At 57.5% G+C, this 18,623-nt stretch overlaps 1 protein-coding gene across 7 annotated transcripts; it reads left to right on the plus strand.

Annotated features, from left to right (window-relative positions):
* The first annotated feature begins 431 nt into the window (after nt 1-431).
* On the plus strand, nt 432-16,570 carry TRIT1 (tRNA isopentenyltransferase 1). Of its 7 annotated transcripts, XM_074894326.1 has the most exons (13): nt 432-613; nt 6,972-7,112; nt 7,581-7,679; nt 7,894-8,042; nt 8,943-9,085; nt 9,371-9,482; nt 9,989-10,101; nt 10,997-11,074; nt 12,903-13,012; nt 13,355-13,472; nt 14,454-14,599; nt 15,269-15,396; nt 15,933-16,058. In XM_074894326.1, exons 1-12 carry the CDS (start codon nt 434-436, stop codon nt 15,362-15,364), a joined length of 1,485 nt encoding a protein of 494 aa, XP_074750427.1. In that variant the 5' UTR covers nt 432-433; the 3' UTR covers nt 15,365-15,396; nt 15,933-16,058. The 7 variants fall into 7 exon arrangements, 4 of the variants coding, with proteins under 4 accessions (XP_074750427.1, XP_074750428.1, XP_074750429.1 ...); XR_012632218.1 differs by lacking the exons at nt 14,454-14,599; nt 15,269-15,396 and adding an exon at nt 14,055-14,176; XM_074894327.1 differs by lacking the exon at nt 15,269-15,396 and having other exon boundaries at nt 14,454-14,633; nt 15,933-16,056.
* Nucleotides 16,571-18,623: the final 2,053 nt, after the last annotated feature.

The following is an 18,623-nucleotide window of genomic DNA, read 5'->3' on the forward strand; positions in this document are numbered from 1 at the left end:
GACGAGCCTCCGTGGAGGCTGCGGTTGCCACGGCAACGCGCTCCTTTCTGTTGCTATGGCAACAGCCCCACTCCTCATCTTTCTGCCCCGTTGCTATGGCAACAGCATCCTTTCCACCCCACCTTACCCCCCCTTCAAGGTACCATGGGGCAGAACCCCACGTGTGGACACGGCCCGGGTGTGGGGGGCCGGGGGGCTCTGAAGGTGAGGGGTGCCCGGGGGACCCGAAAAAGGGGCCGGTGGCGCGGGGATGGGCAGGGCAGGGGACAGGGATGGGGCCGGGGGCGAGAGGAGGGACCCGTGCTGGGGACAGGAACCCCGCCTGGCAGAGGGACACAGGGCACAGGGCTCGGCCCCCGTCCTCCCCGCGGGTGGCCCCGGCCCCGGCCCCGGCCGCGGCCCCGTCCCGCCCCCGTCCCGCCCGCCCGTCCCCATGGCAGCCGCCGGGCCGGGCCGGGCCATGGCGGCGGCCGCGCTGTGCCTGGGCCGGGCCCCGCCGCCGCCGCGGCCGCTGGTGGTGATCCTCGGCGCTACCGGCACCGGCAAGTCGGCGCTGGCGCTGCAGCTCGGGCTGCGCCTCGGCGGTGAGATCGTCAGCGCCGATTCCATGCAGGTACGGCCGGGCCCGGCCTGCGGGGGGAGGCCGGGAGTAGGCCCGGGGGAGGCCCGGGGGGAGGCCGGGGGAGGCCGGGAGTAGGCCCGGGGGAGGCCCGGGGGGAGGCCGGGAGTAGGCCCGGGGGAGGCCCAGGAACCGGGAGGCGCCGGGGCCAGGCCTGGGGCTCGGGGAGCGCCGCGGCTGGGCCCGGGGAAGGCCGCGGCCGGGCCTGGGGACCGGGGAAGGCCGGAGCTAGGCCCGGAATCCCCGGCGGGGCCCCGGGCCTGCCTGAGGGTGCCGCGCGGCAGCCTGGCCTGGTACCGGCGGGGCAGTAGGGCCTGGTCGGGGCCAGGAGAGGCCCAGCCCCGCGGGGCTGCAGGCCGGGCTCCCCCGGGGACCCCAAGCCCCGTGGCTGGGTGCCTGTGCGGGACAGCCCTGGGGGATGGATCCTGCCCGGTGCAGGGCCCGGCCTGGCCCCGGTGCCCCGTCCGGGTGGTCAGTTGTTTGTTTTCGAGTGAGCGCTGTCACCATCTCCTCTCCTGCTCTCGGGGGAAGCGCGTGCCGTGCCTCGCCTGTGCGCGCTGAACGAGGCGGCACGACCAAAACTGCAGAGCTGGGCTTGTTCAACCTCCCTTCCCCCTAATAAATTCGTCTTTTGAAAGGAAACCAAAGCAAGAAAGCAAGGGTGTTTTAATTTTAACCCACAAACAGTTTCGCGGAGGTGTAAGGAGCAGTTAGACGAAGGGAACGCAGCAGCTGGAGTTAATAGGTAGGAAGCGATACCCAGGATAGCTCCTGCAGAGCTGGGTCTGCTGACATGGACCTTGGGTCGGGACGTGGTGCGAGTCCTGCCCAAGAAACTGCAGCTGGACCCGGGCCTTGGGGTGCTCCCGTCAGTCAGGGCCGGTCCCTGCGTTGTGTTTCGCGTCCCGGCGGGGAGACCTGGCGAGGCAGCGGTGAGTGAGGCTGTAACGTGGCAGCTGAAGGCAAGCGCGTCCCTCCTCGGTCACCAGCAAAGGGACACCAACGAGATATGGGAAGGAATGTTAAAAATGATATTTGCTACTTGCCAGTGACAGTCTCTGTGGTCTCCTCAATTCTTGCAAGCGGCAGCGTGGAATATATCAGTCGTACGCTCAGGGTCAGTAAACACAGAGGAACCCAGCCTCATTTTTTTGGTCCTTATTGCATTCAGCTTTGTCACAAGATGTAGATTTCAGCCACCGCAGGGATTTTGTTATTGTTTAGCAAAATATTTTCCTTCCTAATCAACACTTTCACTGTTCTCTTTCTATAATGCCTGAGCTTTCCATCAAGTTTAATGTTTAACATATTTATTATGCTTTTTAAAAGGGTGTTTTCTGCCAACACCCTTTGCCCTTTGTGCTGCTCAGAGATCGACTCTCGCTGTCCTGCGGCCACCTCCTGGTTTCTTGCACTGGGCTGCTGATACTGGTGCCTGTTTGTATCCTAGAGAGATAAATTTAAAAACTCCCTCACCTGAATTTGGAGCAAGCAGACGGAAAGCTTTAATTTTATGTAATGTTTTCCTTCAGCTCTTGGGGAAAGAGTGTTTGAGGTCTGAGCTGAACTGACAAAATCCTGCAGGGGCAAAATGTTTGTGCAAGATGCATGAGCTTTGTCCAGCGCTGCCTGGTTGCGGGCAGCTGCCTGGCTCAGCCGTTGTGAACCACCAGGCATTGCTGGTGCTGCGAGCCCTTAACATGTGTTCCCTAACGAAGGGCTGGCACGTCCGTCTTGGTCTCCTTGAGCCCGGGGTGGGACTGCCTGAGCCCGGTCTGGGCTGGGGCGGCTTTTAGACAGCTGCCGTTAAGTTTCCAAGGCGAGTTACTCTGCTCTAGTGTCCGCATCAGAAATGTCTCTGAGCAGAGCTCGGCTGGTGAGGTTTTACTAGTACTGACCTTCCTGATCCGGACAAGCCCTAGAGCTTTTGTTTGGTTATTCGTGCCTGTTTGTGTCCTATGAATGCCGAGGTTCTCAGACCTTGCAGTAACCATCAACCCAGCCTACAGCAGGGTTTAATATTGGGGAAGCGGCTGTTGGCTTGAGTGAATCTGCAAACACGAGGCTCTTGCTGCATCCTGAGCTCTGCCGCCGTGGCTGGAGCCGACTGGCATACTGCGAATTCTCATTTCACACTGGTGGATGTTTTGAAGCGTGTATTTTGTGCTCTGGTTGTTTCAGGTCCCACTATGGGAATGCAGGCGCTGGGAGGACTCTGTCTGCAGGCGCCCAATGGCATCCGGGCTCGAGTGGCTCTTGTCCTCCTTTCCTTTTAATCTCATTCTAGCGTGACTGTGCAGCGAGAGCTGAGCAGCTTCACTGCTTTATGCCGTAGCACAGCGTGCTTTCGGCACGGGAGCCCTGCCTCTCCACGGCCCCGGCTGCCTGAAGGCACAGCCCGGAGCAGCGTGCGTCTGCGCCTCCCCCACCGCGCTCCACTAACCCCCGTGCCCCGCTTAGGCGGCCGCAGCCAGCCAACTGGGTCTGCTTTCTTGCTGGCTTTGTTCCCGTGGAATATCGTCTCCCCGCTGCATATCCCTCTTGCCATGCAGAGCTGGCTCTGGTGTCCTTGCGGAAGAGTCGACGGGTTTTAAAAATCCCATTGCTCATTCTCGACTGACAGCTGCCAGCGACCGTGTCGCCCTCAGCCCCCTCTGTCCATTCATCGCTGCAGCCCGTGCGGGCTCTGCGGAGCTCTGACAAATGCTGGCAGTGTTTTGGGCAGCTGCTGGAGCTGGAGCCAGGCTGGGGAAGGGGCCGGGGAGCCCCGAGCCCACCTGTTCCCACACACAGTCACCCCTCTATCTCCAGGGTGTTTTCGTCACCGCCTTGAGTCTCTGTGGTCAAATTACAGATTTAGCTGCTGCCTGCATGCAGCTCAGGAGCTCTGGTTAATCTGATGGGCTCTTAATCTTTCTTTTTGTCCTTTCTGTTGCCATTTGTCATCCCAGTGAGTTTCCTTTAGGAGTAAGTCATTCCCTGGGGAAGTTAGGCAGGGTGAAGCCAGTCCCGCTGCTTCAGTCCTGGGTGAGCAGTGAGTGCGCAACGATCCCGGTGCCAGGGTCCCATCCGCTCCCGATCCCACTGCCCCTTCTGGATTTCACACCTTGGACTGGCGATGCAGCCCTTCTCCGGAGGCTGTTGTAGCACACTGGGTACATTTGCCAGTTAGTGTGTAAGTCAGGACATCTTCAGAGCCTTTGCTGACATCCTTCTCGTGGCGGGGATCAGAGCAGGGAGTGAATCGTGCTCTCCTTGCACCCTGACATGGTTTGGTTTCTCCATGCCACTCTCCAGCTGGGAGATCCCTTGGCCCCTGTGAAATCTTCACGCTTTTCCTGGCCGTAGGTGGCTTGGATGTGTCTGGGGTCCCTGTGCTGCACAGCCATCGTGTCACCTTCTCTGCTGTGCTCCCTGCACTCAGGGCAAGGACAGTGCCTTTCCCCCTCCAGTGCAGATGGTGACAAAGAGACAGAGTTTGGGATTGTGCACGAAACTGGTGGCAGAGCGAGGGTTTGGGAGAGCCCACCCTTCCTGGGCTGCGGGCTGAGGATTCTCACAGGCACCGTTCCCTGAGGATCACTGGTGTTTTTGTCTCCTGCCTCAGTTTCCCCACCCTTTAAAAGGGGAGATGGCGCTGACCTGCCAGCAAAGCGCTGTGAGCTGTGGGGCTGACCTGCCCGTGGGTTTCAGCGGCAGAGGTGGGAGGACGCTGTCAAGGCTAAGCATCTTTAGTCCCTGGCTTGTATTCGGTGCCTCGGAGGCCTGCTGCTCCAGGCTGTCGCTAATCTGTTTTGGGGCCTTAGAAAGCAACAAAGGCTTATCTGAGCTGCTTGCTGAAAATAGAAATGAGTGTTGGGAGGACGTCTCGGTGCGAGGCCCTGCCGACAGCCAGCTGGTGGAAACCTTCTCTGGGCTTTGCTGGGTGTGTGTAAAAGGCCGCCTTTGTTTCCTCCCAGCCCACACACTGACACCGCATTCCTCCTCTTGTTGCCAGATATTCGGGGAGGCTCTCGGTGTTTAATCTCCAAGAGAACCTTGGGAGATTGGAGCCTGAACTGTAAATCCCGGCTCTGTCCGTGCAGGGCACTGGGAGCTCCTGGCTGCCTGCGAGCCTCCCTGTCAGCCTGGACTGTGATTTCAGGCAGATGAGTGGGAGTCGGAGGAGCTGGAGGGCTGGACTGGCCCTTGCCGGGGGAGAGAAGGCACTGAGCCAAAACTCACCGAATTCAAAGGCTTTGGGTGCTCAGCCTGGGCTGGGGAGTGGAAGGGGATCGGAAGGGGATCGATAGGCTGCAGCCAGCCGCGGGGCATGTTGGCAGAGATCTGCCTCCGGGGCCTCTCCTGCCTGCTCGCCATCCCCTGGAGCCAGCTGGGTTTCTGCAGGGCAGAAAGGAAGAGCATTTGGTTGCCCTTCTGCTCCCCACTCGCTTCCTGCCCCCAGGCGAGCCTTTCTCTGCCGAGGGACCAGAAGCAGGAGCTGGCCCTGGCCCTCCAAGCAGCAAGAGTTAAGCAAGATGGGGAGTGTCTGCCGGGCTGCAGCCGGTTCAGCCGCCCCAGCAGCTCGCATGACTGCTCCAGGCAGGGATCGGGCTTCCCTGCTCCACTAACCTCGGATCGTCCCTTGCTGCCACTCCGTGCCTTCTGCCTGTGGGTCACCTCTATGTCACCTTGTCCTTCTGTCTGGGACCAGGGGAGGCAATGGGTGGAGGCCGCGCTGCAGCCAGAGGCTTGGCAGCTTCTCTGAGGGGATTAGAGGGAAATTTGTTTCTGGCTCTCTGGCTGGGGTGGTTTCTGGCTGATGGAGGAGAAAATGAGTACAGCCATTTCCAGTCACTTCTCCCACCAGCCTAGTTTATCCCAAGCTGGGAGACTGCTCCGTTCAGGAAGGTGCTGAGAGCTGAACACATCCCTGTGACCACAGCACGAAGCAGAGCCTTAGCCACTGCCTGGCACGGAGGGTGCTCGGTCCTTGGCACGGTGCAGAGCTGGGCTGGACAGAAGGGCTTTATGTGCCCCACTGCGACCATGTGCCTGCTGCCAGCACCCTCGGGGTGCGGGTCCCCGCTCTGATCCCTGTTTGTCTGCAGCTCTGCGGAGCCTCGCAGCACCCACAGACAGGTGTACCCAGGGTGGTGCTGGGGCACAGGGGCACCCCACGCTGAGGAGGGTTGTGTTTGCATGCTGTGGGGAGCAGACCAAGGAACCTCCTCCCCTCTGCTGGGTGAAAGATGCTCTCATCGGGAAGGGCTCTGCTCACAGGACCCAGCCAAGCCGTGGGGACGGGATGCCAAGCTGAGGTGGCTCTGGTACTTGCACCGCCTGGGTCTGCGGGCTGAGCTGTGGCTGTTGCTTTATGCAGCCTGGAGGGGGGATTTGGGCTGTGGCTCGGATGCGGGCTGCTGGGATCGCAGGTTGCCTTGGCTCTTTCCCAAGAACGCTCCCAAGAGGTTGGTTTGGGTGGTTTTTCTTTCTGCTGTGCTCTCTAGCTGGGTGCCAGCATCTCTCGGCAGTGCTCTCCCAGGGTGTACATCCCAAACTCGGGATTGAAGACGTACCTTGAAGCAGCGAGGTGCTGCTGGTTGTGCTCACCAGTGTCTCCTGGCACCTTGGTACAGTACAGTGCCTCTTTTCCCCAGGGGTCACTGACCTGCATCGATGTGTTTTGCTCCCCTCTGTATCTGGCTGGCTCAGTGAGAGCAGGCAACACGCCAGGCTTTTAAAGTGTGCATGAGCTGAGACCGTTGGTGTGTGTTTAGGAGGCTGGATGAAGTTGCATTATGTATCCAGAGAGATCTTTGTGTGGTTACGGGAAGCGGTGATCCTTGTCCCCAAACGAGACTTGGTGCTGTGCTGGAGACGTGTGTTTAGAGAGAGGGACACCTGAGCTTTTAGCTGCAACAGCAGCAGATGAGGAGATGGCAGCTTGGAGGCAGCTGCCCTCATTGTTTCAGAGCTCTGTGCTTCAGAGCTGGGCTTGGCTGGTTACGCTGACCGGGCTCTGACACCCTGCTCTGATCTCTCGATCAGCCTTTCCATCCCTGACTGCAGGGTTAGATCAGACCAGGAAAGCAGTTGTGAGCGGTTGGACTCATGGTTCATCTCCCGTGGGCAGGAACAAACACCAGAGAGAGGCAGTTTGGCCCTGGCAGGAGCAGGCGTTGGCGAGATTCCTGCTGCCTTGCCTGAACAGGACATGTGCCCCTGCCTGTGCTGCTCCCTTCTCCAGAGACTGGCGAGGGGCTTGGAGGGGCGATTGAGACAGGGAGTGGCTGTGCGTGGGGGAAGGAGCAGTGGTCAGTGAGGGTTCTGCGGGATGCAGAGGTGAATCACAGGCTCTCCTCTTCCCCAGGTGTACAAGGGCTTGGACATCATCACCAACAAGGTTTCTCCCCAGGAGCAGCGTCTGTGCAGACACCACATGATCAGCTTTGTGGATCCCCTCGTCTCGAACTACACGGTGGTGGATTTCAGAGACAAAGCCGTGGCTCTGATATCCTTTTACGCTGCAGCCTGCCTGGCCTAGCAGATATGGACTTCCCCCCTCCACAGCCAGGCCTGCAAGAGAGATCAGTGTTTGCATCAGCCTTGGGCTTTCCATGTTGCAGCTAACTACAGTTTTCAGAGGATGCTGCTGGCGAGGGGGGCTTGGAACTTCTTTTACCCAGCTAACGCGCAGGGCAGCCGCTCCTCAGGGCTGGTTGGGGAAGATTTCTACTGCACCACAGCAGTGCTGAGCTGGGTATTGCCCTCCCTGGCAGTCCCTGGGTGTCCCTGAATTTTGGTGGTAGCTGGCACAGGTAGCAGAGGAGAGTGGGAGGTGAGGGACACCTCTAACCCTGTCCTGCAGCCTCACTGGCTCCTTGGGGCTGGGAGAGTGGGGTCTGGGCCCCAGGCTGCTGCTTCCCACAGCCCTCCCTCCCTGCCATGCATCTCTGCTTACGCTCCCTAACTGTGGCACATAGAAGATATCTTTGCCCGAGACAAGATCCCGATTGTTGTGGGAGGAACCAACTACTACATCGAGTCCCTGCTCTGGAAGGTCCTTATCAACACCAAGGTACCGTTGCGGGGCTGCGTATCCCTCCGGGAAAGGGTGAGCCCCGTGTTCAGGACAGGCTTCCTGCCACCAGGCATGATGCTCCCCCTGCTAGAGTGGGGCGAGGAGAACCAAAAGCCCCTTATTCACCCTGTGGGTTTGGGGGAACTTCTTGCTTGTGCTAGCCTTGCACGTGGGTGAGTGGGTTGATTCAGGGCTGTCTCGTGCCCCACAGGAGAAGGCCAGCACAGCCCCTGGGCTGGTCACTGACAGAAAAGTGGAGCTGGAGCAGCTGGATGGCGTTGAGCTCCATCGCCGCCTGAGCCAGGTGGACCCTGAGATGGCGGCCAAGCTGCACCCCCACGACAAGCGCAAATTGGCCAGGTGAGCTTGGCGTGCTGGGGGCAGCGGGTGCCAGGGCCCAGCACCCCTTCCTGAGGGAATTGTGTGCCTGGCAGCACGGCGGGATGGGTCTCGTGTCCCAGGCGAGTGCTTCTAACCCCTTAGCAAGGTGCTTGGGGACCTTGGATCACTGGTGTTGGGGAGCTCTCTGGGATCTGAGACCTTTGGCCACGCAGCCCCCAGCTTGAACTGCCTTTGGGCTCCAGGACAGCACATTGCTCCTGGCTTGTGTGCACCGGGGCTGCTCCTGCTGCGGTGCCCCAGCAGCAGGGTTTATCTGGAGCTATTTAAAGAGCAAGCTGCTGTGCTGGCTGAGTAACATACCTGAGCTCTGTGGGAACAGCACTGCAGCAAGACCAGGCTTGCTGCTTTGGCGGGCCCATCCCAGCCGAGCCCTGGCCCGGGGGGAGCAGAACACCGCCCACCCCATTCGCACGGTGCAGGGGGATGGAGGGTTGGGCACCCTGCACAACTTCCTCCACCTCCCTGGTTGGGCTGGGCTGGGCTGAGCTGGTGCTTCGCAGCATCAGCAACGCTGGCCCCTTCCCTGCAGCTCTGCTTGGCTGGAAAGGGCAGGGCTGGAGCCAGAACCCTGTTCCCTTCCCTGCAGGGCTTGTCCCAGTGCCAGGCAGGAGTGGGTGGCTGTGCTCTGGGCTCCTTGGGTACCATTGCTGTGCTCTGCTCTGCGCTGCACCCCCAGGACCTGGGTGTGCTCGGGATGCTGGGCACGGGAGGAGGCAGAAACCTGCCCTCCCCCCACATGAGAGGGTTGGATCGTAGCGAATGTCTGCGGTTCCCTTTGCTGGAGCCCCCGGGGCTGCTGGGGAAATGGAAAAGCTCATCCTCACCCAGCCTCTGAGCTCTGTCTGTCTTGGCTTACAGGAGCCTCCAAGTGTTTGAAGAGACGGGGATCCCCCATAGTGAAATCTTGCACCAGCAGCAGGAGGAGGAAGGTGGGGGGCCCTTAGGTGGGCCCCTGAAATACCCACATTCCTGCATCTTGTGGCTCCATGCAGACCAGGCAGGTGAGAGGGGGCTCCCGGCTGGCTGGCTGAGGTGACGCAGGATTAGGGCTGACTCCCTGCTCCTGCCCCAGCCTCCTCCCTGAACAAGGCAGCAATTCCTTCGGCATCAGTGGGCGCGGCAGAGGACTCGCTCCCCTCGCCTGCTGGGCTCTGCCTTCCTCGGGTGGATTGGGAGCCTGGCAGTGCCAAGCCGTGTCCTGGCATGTTGTGCAGCCGTGGGCCTCCTGAGGGCACGGCTCCCAGTGGCTCCCAGTGGCTGAGCGTGTCCTGCTCTCTTCCTCCCAGCTCTGGACCAGCGGCTGGAGAAGCGGGTGGATGACATGTTAGCTGCAGGACTGTTGGAGGAGCTGCGGGACTTCCACCGACGCTACAACCGAGAGAAGGTGGCTGAGAACCGGTGGGTGAGACACCAGCTCCCTTTCTGCTCCATGCAGGGCCTGGACCAACTCTCCCTGCAGCACCTCAAACGTATCGCTGCTCCCAGCCCTCTCCTGGCAGTGCCTGTGCCCGCAGACGGGCCGAGTGCCTGCCTCTGTGGGGGCACCATCAGCAGAGAGCTCTGAACCAGCCAGATCCTCCAGCAGAGTCCCTGTGGGTCTCAGCATTGAATTAATTTTGTCTGGACCATACCTGCCAAGTGGCGACCGTTTCCCTTCAGTAAAAATTACTTGGTGCTGGTGAGTGTTCACACAGCAAAGCTGACATGGGCTGGCACTGATGGCACCAGTCTGTGTCCCTGTGTGTGCCTGGCTTGGCTTGTCCCCTGAGGCCATGGGCTTGTGTCACCTCTGGGGGGTCCTCTGTGGCGAGACGCAGAGACCTCAGCTATTATGGGGAAGGTTGAGGTCTCCCACTGTTCTGAAGGAGACTGCCTTGAGCCCTGTCTCTTCTCTTATTCTCCAGGCAGGATTACCAGCACGGCATCTTCCAGTCCATCGGCTTCAAGGAGTTCCACGAGTACCTCGTCAGTGAGGGGAATTGCTCACCTGAAACCAGTGCCCTGCTGCTGCAAAAAGGTGGGAGGAACACCCTGCGTGCCCTACGTTCCTCAGCCCCACGCAGCTTCAGGTGACACTTCTTGATGGTCTGAACCAAGCTCAAACCCAGGGCAGGTCTTGTTGGGGTTGAGCTGCACCTTTCTCCATGCATTTTCCTCTTCTACCAGCCCAGAGGAGCAGGGACTCCTTTTTCAGTGCTTGGAGAGCATCTCTGGGCACACCCAGAGCAATTCCTCCCTCCTTTCCCCCAGGCCTCCTTGCAGGATGTACTGGGCACAGCATAACTTGGGATCTGGAGCTGGTCCACTGGTGACCTGGGTGATGGGACCCCACCTGGGGTATGAGTGCTGTGGAGAACAAGGCTAGAAGGAAGGAATGAAGCAGAACTCGACATCTGGTTCGGCAGCAGGATGGTGGGAAGGGATCTGGGGATCTAGCAGATCACAGATGAGTCAGCAGCAATGTGTTTTTTGATGGCATGTGTTGTCCTGGAGTGTCTGGACAGATGTTGTTAGAGGGGAGAGCTGCTCTGCTTCTCGGCACAGCGGAGGTCCTGGGCGAAGTCAGTCTGCTCGAGGAGGGTTCGGTGTGAAGTGGAGATGGAGGCTGAGGAAGCCACAAAAATGATAAAAGGCTTAAAAACAAGTCTGGTGCAGAAGGGGCTTGTTGTGTCTGCTCAGGAGTCGGTTATGGAGGGATAGGGATACGATAAGTCTCCTACTAAATATTGAAAGGTTGTACAGTGATAAACCATCCTCTGGGCCCACCGTGGGTAGGACAAGGAGTCCTGGGCTCTGTTTGTGCAGACAAGTATTCAGTTAGGCGTTATGAGAGCAGTGCAGCCCCTGAACAGCTTGTCCTACTTCCTAAAATAAAAACAAAGCTTTTATTTTTCACTCCTTCTGTTTCAAAGGGATCCAGGCCCTGAAACAGGTGACCAAGAGATATGCCCGGAGGCAGAACAAATGGGTCCGAAACCGCTTCCTGAGTCGTAAGTCCTCTGTTCCTGCCCTGCCTTGCCATCCCTGCTCTCGCATCTCGTCTCATCCCTCCTCAGCACATCTTCTGCTCCCAGCTCGAGAGAGGAGAGCAGTGGCTCCTCTGTTCTGGGGCTGTGTGTGTGGGGGGGGGGGACGTGAATCTGGCAGAGATCAGACAATCCTGCCTGGATCCTTCCTGCTGTCCTGGGCTGCCCTGGCTCTGCAGGTGTCTGCTGCCAGCCAGATCCCTCCAGGAAGGCACTGAGTGTCCCAGTCCAGCCACGGGGCTCAGCCCCAATTTCTTCCCACATTTTTGGGTTGCAGAGCAGCTGCTCGGCCCTCCTGAGGCAGCCTACCCGGCACTGACCATGTTTATCTTGCCCACAGCCTCTCTGCTCAGGCACACAGGACACCAGCTCCTTCTCACTGCTCCCCCTGGACCCCTGGCTGCCTGTCAAGGGCAAATCTTCCCCTCCCAATAGAAACTGGCCATCTGGATGGCCAATACCCCAATGGAACAGGGTGAGCAAAGGCCCAGCTCCATGCCGGGCAGCAGTAGATGGTGATGGTCACAGTGTCTCTGCAGCCTGTCCTGCCAATGGCTCCCAAGGGGCTTGGGGAAGGGGTGCCCAGCACGGTCCCTCTCCCCACACACCCCCACACGATCCCAGCACAGGATGAAAAGCCCAGTTGGCAGCTGCCCTCCAGATTAGGAACAGGAGCCCACTGGCTGCTCGTAGCCTGGGCCGCACTCACCGCGGTGGCTGGGAGCCAGCAGGACTTCCCCGTCCCAGCCCCAGCTTTGGAGCAGGGCCAGTAGCAGCAGCTGGGAGCCGGGCACTTGTTGAAAGGTGCTTCGTAGGGGCAAAACAACAATAAAATATGTTAAAACAAAAGGCAGGGAGAAACTCGAATCAAAAGACGGGCTTTGAACGAGGTGCAAGAGCTTTCCTGGAGCCATGTGCTTGGTGGCTGTGTCTCACCTTTCTGGTGGCAGGTGTGCTTCAGATCAGCCCAGTCGGGAGCTTGTTTGTGGTTAAGGCAATAAAAAGCAGCACCTGCCGGAGGCTGGCACGCGGCAGCCTTTGATGGCTTTGTCCGAGCGGGGCCGTGTGCCCGGTGCCTGTGGGCAGGTGAGCCATGGCACGGCGGCGACGTCGCCGGAGGGAGCAGGCGCTCTCTGATTGCAGCTATCTCGCCCCAGCTGGGCCGCAGCAAGCCCCCGAATGCCCTTGTGCCGGGCTGGGAGAGGCCAAAGGGGTGGCTTTGAAACCGTGCCTTGTCAGGTCGAGGCATTAGTAAAGTATCTCCGGCTGTGGCCGGCTACTGTGAGCCAGGAGCGTTGGCCCCGGCAGCCACACAAGGAATTACAGCTCTGAATGGGAACCAGCACCCACACTCAGACTCCGTGCCTGCATCTCCTTGTAAGCTTTGTGTGATGGCGTTGTGCCTGGATGTAGCTTTTGATCTTCTGCAGCCTCCTGTGGACCACAGCCATGATGAAGTGTTTGCTGTTATGATGGGCTGTCGGCGTGCTTGGATTTCATAACGCTGTCCCAAAGGCAGACAACCATGGAGATGCTTGCTTGAGGTCTTGGGTGTTCTTGCTATTTGCAAGAGTGGTCCCCCCTGAGCTGAGTCTCTGGTAATTTTGGCTCAACTCCCCTGAGTCTTTGGTAATTTTGGCTCTGGAAAGGCTGGTGCCATTTGCTCTGAATGCTGAAGGACAGTTAGAGAGGAAAGAGCAGATCCCCCCCAGCTCACAGCGTAGCCCCGTGGGTGCTGGGACACAGTGCTGGGGGGATTCTGACAGTGACCTGCCTTTCTGTGTCTCCATAGGTCCTGGGCCCAACGTGCCGCCGGTGTATGGCTTGGAGGTGTCTGATCTCTTGCGGTGGGAGGAGGATGTGCTGAAACCTGCTCTGGAGATTGTGGAGAGCTTCATCCAGGTACTGGGTAACTGGAGTTAACACGTGAGCTGTGGCTGAGAAGCCAACTTCTTGATAGTCTCCAGGCCCCATAACTTGACACTTATCTCTCCCATGAGCGGGGCTGTCTGTGTACCTGTCCAGCCTTGGGCTTTCCTCACAGTGGCAGAGGGTTGTTTTCTAAGCTGAAAATTTCTCCCAATGCACCGTGCTCTGCTCATCTTGCATGGTAAAACTGCAGTGTCTGTCCTGCTAATCTTAGCGTCCAGGTATGGCAAGTTCACATCCCAAACTCTACCAAAGTGAACCCAGGCAGCAAATTTTCATAGTAGAAACCAACTTGAGACGTTATTTAATCTACAGGGACGTGAGCCCTCAGCAGAGCCCGTGAAGATGAAATATGATGTAAATGAGAACAAACGGAGTCATCGCGTGTGTGAGCTCTGCGACAGAATCATCATCGGGGACAGGGAGTGGGCAGGTAGGATCTGGTGAGGAGGAGAGGAGAGGATAGGGCCTGGGAGGGGGCACGGCGAGCGCAGTTATGTGGAGAGATGGAGTGAGGCAGTTCTCCGAAGCAGAGCCGCTTCCTTGGCTGTCTCCGCTTGGCCGGATGACCCTCGGCACATGATCTTGGGCTTTCAAGGATTGTTTACAGCCCGTGTATGAAAGCAGCCATTTGCAAGCCCAGAGGGGGTGCAGGAGCTGTGCCACAGCAGCCATCTGTCAGGCTTCCCCCCCCTTCCCCGGCACCCAGTAAACACTGCTGCTCTCTGCCCTCATGCCAGACGTGGGGATCTATACGTAGCATCAGGCCTCAGAGCTGTCTTGTGTTTAGTCAGCGCTGCTGGTCCTTTTCAGCACTTTAGATACTTTGTCAAAAAACACAGAACGAATAGGTTTGTTCTAAAATTTTGTTGTCTAAAATGAAAGTTTCTTAATGTTTTAATAGCTCAGTTTTGCTCCAATATCTCCTATTCGCGTGTGTGTTTGTTTTTTTTTTTTAAAAAAAAAGTATTCCTAGCTGTAATGGTAATAGAAAGGGATTTTCTATTTTCAATAGACTCACTTTAAAAGAGCTCAGCTGGAACCAGATTAACTCAGTGAATTTATCTGTGCTCCGAGGCTCATGCTGAGAACCAGAAACAAAAAGTAGTGGAGAAACTGGCTGCAGAAGTGAAACTGGTAAATCTCCATGTGTTGCCCAAATGCAGTGTATGCAGGCACAATGCAGAGATAAATTTCCCAGGTTGTTGGTTGTTGGATTTGAACAAGTCACTTATTCCTATTGAGCCAGGGAACTGCTGAAAGCAAAGATGGGAGTTGGCTCAGAATAGGAAGCTCATTGTGGTGAGATCAGTTGTTGTTTTAGCCAGTCTCAGTTTGGAGGGGCTTTGAAGGAGCTCTGCCTACTCCAGAACTAGAGGACTGAAAGCTATCGGGGTCCGTGCCCTCCTCCCAGGTCCGGCAGGTTTTGTGACCAAGTGGGAACTCCTCAAGATTTCCCCAAACACTACAGCAGCGACTGCGTGTGCTCCAGCGATGTCATCCCAAATTCTGATAGATGACGACAATATCCTTCTCATCCAAGACCAGCTGTTGTTCTCTGCATCCAGCTGAATTTGGCTTGAATCCCCAGATGGTGCGAGAAAAATGGTCTAAAACCTGGGTGTTACAAGTAACTGCAAAATATAAAAGCTCAAAGGGAAGTGAAAACGGTAGTGGGAGCTGAGTCGATCTGCAATCTGGTCTGTTTTCTTAAGCCGAGTTACAAATAGTTCTGGAAACTGCTTCCCAGTACCCCACTGGCTCTGGAAGATTTTAAAATTTTATCTAATTTTACAATTTGTATGGGCTTAAAAGAGCACACCTACCCCGACAGCAGCAGCAGTCAGCGCTTCTTCCGACCACTGTAAGCTCTGGTGCTGCTTGAGACAAATTGTAAGAGGTGAGACTTTTATTTCAAGCTGAGGGTGACCCTACAGCGTTGTGATAAAGCAGCAGCTTTGCATGTAATTTCATCCTTTGGCAGAAAAGGATGACTGGAAAACACCTGAGGGCCTTGATTCAGTGAGCACATACCCTTGCTTAATTAAGGCCCTGCCTGAAAAGTTTGCTGCTTTAATTGCTGCTCTGATCTCTTGGAAATAGCAAAACCGCCCTGCTAGGATGGTACATTGGTCTGGTTAGACAAAGCGCCTTCTACTTAGATAATACCACTGATACAGGAGGTTTTGCAGGAGGTGTTACTGTCCTTAACTATGTGATTTCAAACAGAAATTCATCTCCCGCTGCCCTGCTGTGTCAGTACAAGTTGCATCCTTGGGATTACGCCTCTGTTCCCACCCGGCTCCTGCTGAAGCGCTCTCGTAGCCGAGGGCCTTGCCCTGGAGTTATGCAAAAGTGTAATTATGCTCCGGGCTCCATCCCTAGCCGCTCTGTAGGTGTACAGGATATCCCCGGTGCTGTGGTGCAGGCATCTAGGCTTACAAATGATCCTGGCAGCGCTCCATGGGGTGGCGGAGAGTTGCACAACCTCTCCCGCATCCTGCAGTGTGCCGCCTCTTTGGTAACACTTTCCTTTCTCCCGTCCTCCCGGCGTCGTGTCTCAGTTGGGAGCAGACGTGCTGGGAGAGTTGAGTCCTGACAATCTGGGCTTTTTTTTTTGCATATAGAGAACGAGGATTTTTCCCTCTCCCAGTCCTTCCTGCTGTTGGGAGAAGGCTTGGAAGAGTTGTCCCCCTCTGAGCCCCGATAGTTTGGCTTAAAAGTGTCCTGAGAAATGGCCAGGGCAGGGCTTGGGGGTTCACTTTTCCGTGGGAATGAATTGTGCGGGGGGGTGGGAAGGGAGGGTGCTCTGCGCTGCGCGGGGGGGATCAGGTCGGGTGTTTCCTTCTCCAAGTTCCCCAGAATTAAACGCTCTGTTTGCCTTTTCCTCCAGCTCACACGCGATCCAAATCCCACCTGCACCACCTGAAGAAGAGAAGGAAGCTGGAGGCTGCCAGCCGTGCTGCAGAGGCTGAGGGGGACAGTGGGGGCACACAGACCCTGGCCGAGGACAGCAGCTTGCTTTTGCCATAGGCCTGCAAACCAGCCGGCGAAGGGGAGCAGCCGCGCTTCCACCCGCACGGCGAGGGAGCCATTTAGTCCTGGGTGGCCTTGAACCGAACGAGCTGAGTCATTTTTTTCAGGATGAGGCAGGTGTGTAAGTGACGGCCAAAGGCTGTCGGCTCCGTCAGATCCTCTTCATGCGGCCTCATTGCGCCATTCCCATCCTTCCCAAGCCCTGCCTGGAAAGGGCTGGGCCCCGGGGCCAGGGTGCTGGGAGCATCCTCCCATGCCAAGCGTTAATTCCTGCCAGAGACGCAGCGTTATCCTTGGAATAGTTGAGCCGATCTTGCTGGCATGCGAACGTGTCGTTCTCCGAGACAGAAATACCCGGCGCTCCTCCGGCTTGGCCAGGAGTGCGACTCCAGAGCTGGGTCAGCTCTTACTGCCTTGATTGTGGAGAGGAGATTTTTTTCTTTTATATAAAAATAAAGTTGCAAGATTATTGGGGGTTTCCCTCCCTGTTAACAAGTGCAGTTTTCTTGCTCTTTCCACGCTCTAGGCACGGGGAAGGATGTCCAGGCCTGGTTCCTTCTTCCAGTCACCTTTTCTGCAGCTTCTGAGGGAGCTGAGCAGATGTTCTCAGCTCGGTGGAGGCAGCCTGATCCCTACGCACATAGCAGGTGCAGAAGGAGCTGGCACCTGTTAAACAGGAACTTGGAAATGATCTCATCAAGTTTGCAACAGATGAGTCTGTCCTAGTTAAAGCTGAATTCCCGGGGGTTTACACTGTGGTTTGGCAGTGGGAACCGGCCCGGCATTTGAATCTGTGTTGCTGAGCAGCGAATTCCTTGTGCCGCATCCGCCAGGCAGTTGGTCTCCGCAGCGTCGTTCCTGGAGGACGCGAGCGCCGTCTGTGCCGCCCCACTTCCCGGCGTGCCGCTCTGGGTGCGACCGGGAGGGCCTTTTCCAGGGCATTTGGGATTCTCCTGGCAAAGGCAATCAAGACGGTTCCTCCTGGGAGGGTTTTGGGTTGGTAGAGCACAAATCTTTCCTTCAGCTGCTTGCGATGCACCGTGTGGCAAGAGCCATCTCCTGGGGCTCAGTCTGCGAGGGGAAGGGCTGCGTGGGTGGATCTGCCATCGCCAGCTCTGGAGGTGCCTGCTCTGGTGGGGATTAATTAGATTAAACCTCCACTTTGTGTTCCTCAGCACTGATCATTACAGGGAAGGGATCTGACCCCTGTGCTCGGCACTGGTGAGGCCGCCCCTCGATGAGTGGGTTCAGTTTTGGGCCCCTCACTCCAAAAAGGCCATTGAATGACTCGAGCGTGGCCAGAGAAGGGCAACGGAGCTGGTGCAGGGTCTGGAGCACAGGTGTGATGGGGAGCGGCTGAGGGAACTGGGGGGGTTTAGTCTGGAGAAGAGGAGGCTGAGGGGAGACCTCATGGTCCTCTCCAACTCCCTGAAAGGAGGGTGCAGAGAGGGGGGATGAGTCTCTTGAGCCAGGGAACCAGCGCCAGGCCAAGAGGGAATGGCCTCAAGCTGCGCCAGGGCAGGGTCAGACTGGCTCTTAGGAAGGATTTCTTTGCAGAAGGGGTTGTTGGGCGTTGGAATGGGCTGCCCAGGGCAGGGGGGGAGTCCCCATCCCTGGAGGGGTTGAAGAGTCGGGTTGAGCCAGCGCTGAGGGATCTGGTGGAGTTGGGAACGGTCAGGGTGAGGTTCATGGTTGGACTGGAAGAGCTTCAGGGTCTTTTCCAGCCAAGATGATTCTGGGATTCTGTGAATTATTTCTGTGGAGCGGCTGCCTTGGGCCATTTGATAGGGGTGTGGGGTGGCTGGGGAGCTCGGACTGAAGGGAATACACAGGGAAGAGCTGGGAATTTGGGTTGGCTTTTCTGTGCCAGCACTGGGCAGAGCTGGGCATCAGCTTTGAAGTGCTGGGCGCTGCATTTGTGTCGCTGGGGCTGTGCAGCGCCAGCTGAGCCTCTTCTCCAGCCCAGACTTGTTTGCCATCCCCGCTGACTCAAGCGTACGTGGATCTGGGCTCAGCCCAGCACTGGAGCACACGGCCGAGGGGTCATGGCGTGGGACTGTGTTCTCCTAGCCTGGACGGATGAGGTGCAGGTGAGGCCGGGTGTAAGGCCGGGTCTAAGGCCCCATTCGCTGCTGATGTGCTGAGCACGGTCAGCACAGACACGTTGAATCATCTCCCCAGACCAGGCTGGGATCACCGGGGCAGCTCTGTGAATGAGGGGAGAGATTATCTGCTCTGTCTCCTGAGTGCAGTCAGATGACCATACTGTTAGAAATGGATTTAATATCCTTAATCGGTTTAATATGAACTTTGTTATCCCCACAGATAAATGTTTTTCCTCTACCACAGTAGCTGCTAGTCTGCCTCTTCTGGCCATGAGCCTGCTCCTGCCAGGCTGTGCTGCAGCCAGAGTTGGGCAGGGTCCCCCAGGCCTTCCCCCTGCTCTGTGCCGCCCGCTGCGGTGCCTTGTGTTCCGGGGAGCAGCTCCCAGGTGTCCCAGGAGAACGGGGCTCTGTCATCCTTCCTTGTTCATGCTGTGGCTGGACCA

This window comes from Strix uralensis, chromosome 25 (assembly GCF_047716275.1).
Source record: "Strix uralensis isolate ZFMK-TIS-50842 chromosome 25, bStrUra1, whole genome shotgun sequence".
NCBI lineage: Eukaryota > Metazoa > Chordata > Aves > Strigiformes > Strigidae > Strix > Strix uralensis.

Excerpts from the sequence above, each read along its gene's own strand:
- TRIT1 (XM_074894326.1), top strand. The coding sequence starts at position 434 with ATGGCAGCCGCCGGGCCGGGCCGGGCCATGGCGGCGGCCGCGCTGTGC. Across the intron at positions 8,043-8,942 it reads GACAAGCGCAAATTGGCCAG|GAGCCTCCAAGTGTTTGAAG; the intron begins GTGAGCTTGGCG and ends CTTGGCTTACAG. Across the intron at positions 11,075-12,902 it reads CCGAAACCGCTTCCTGAGTC|GTCCTGGGCCCAACGTGCCG; the intron begins GTAAGTCCTCTG and ends GTGTCTCCATAG.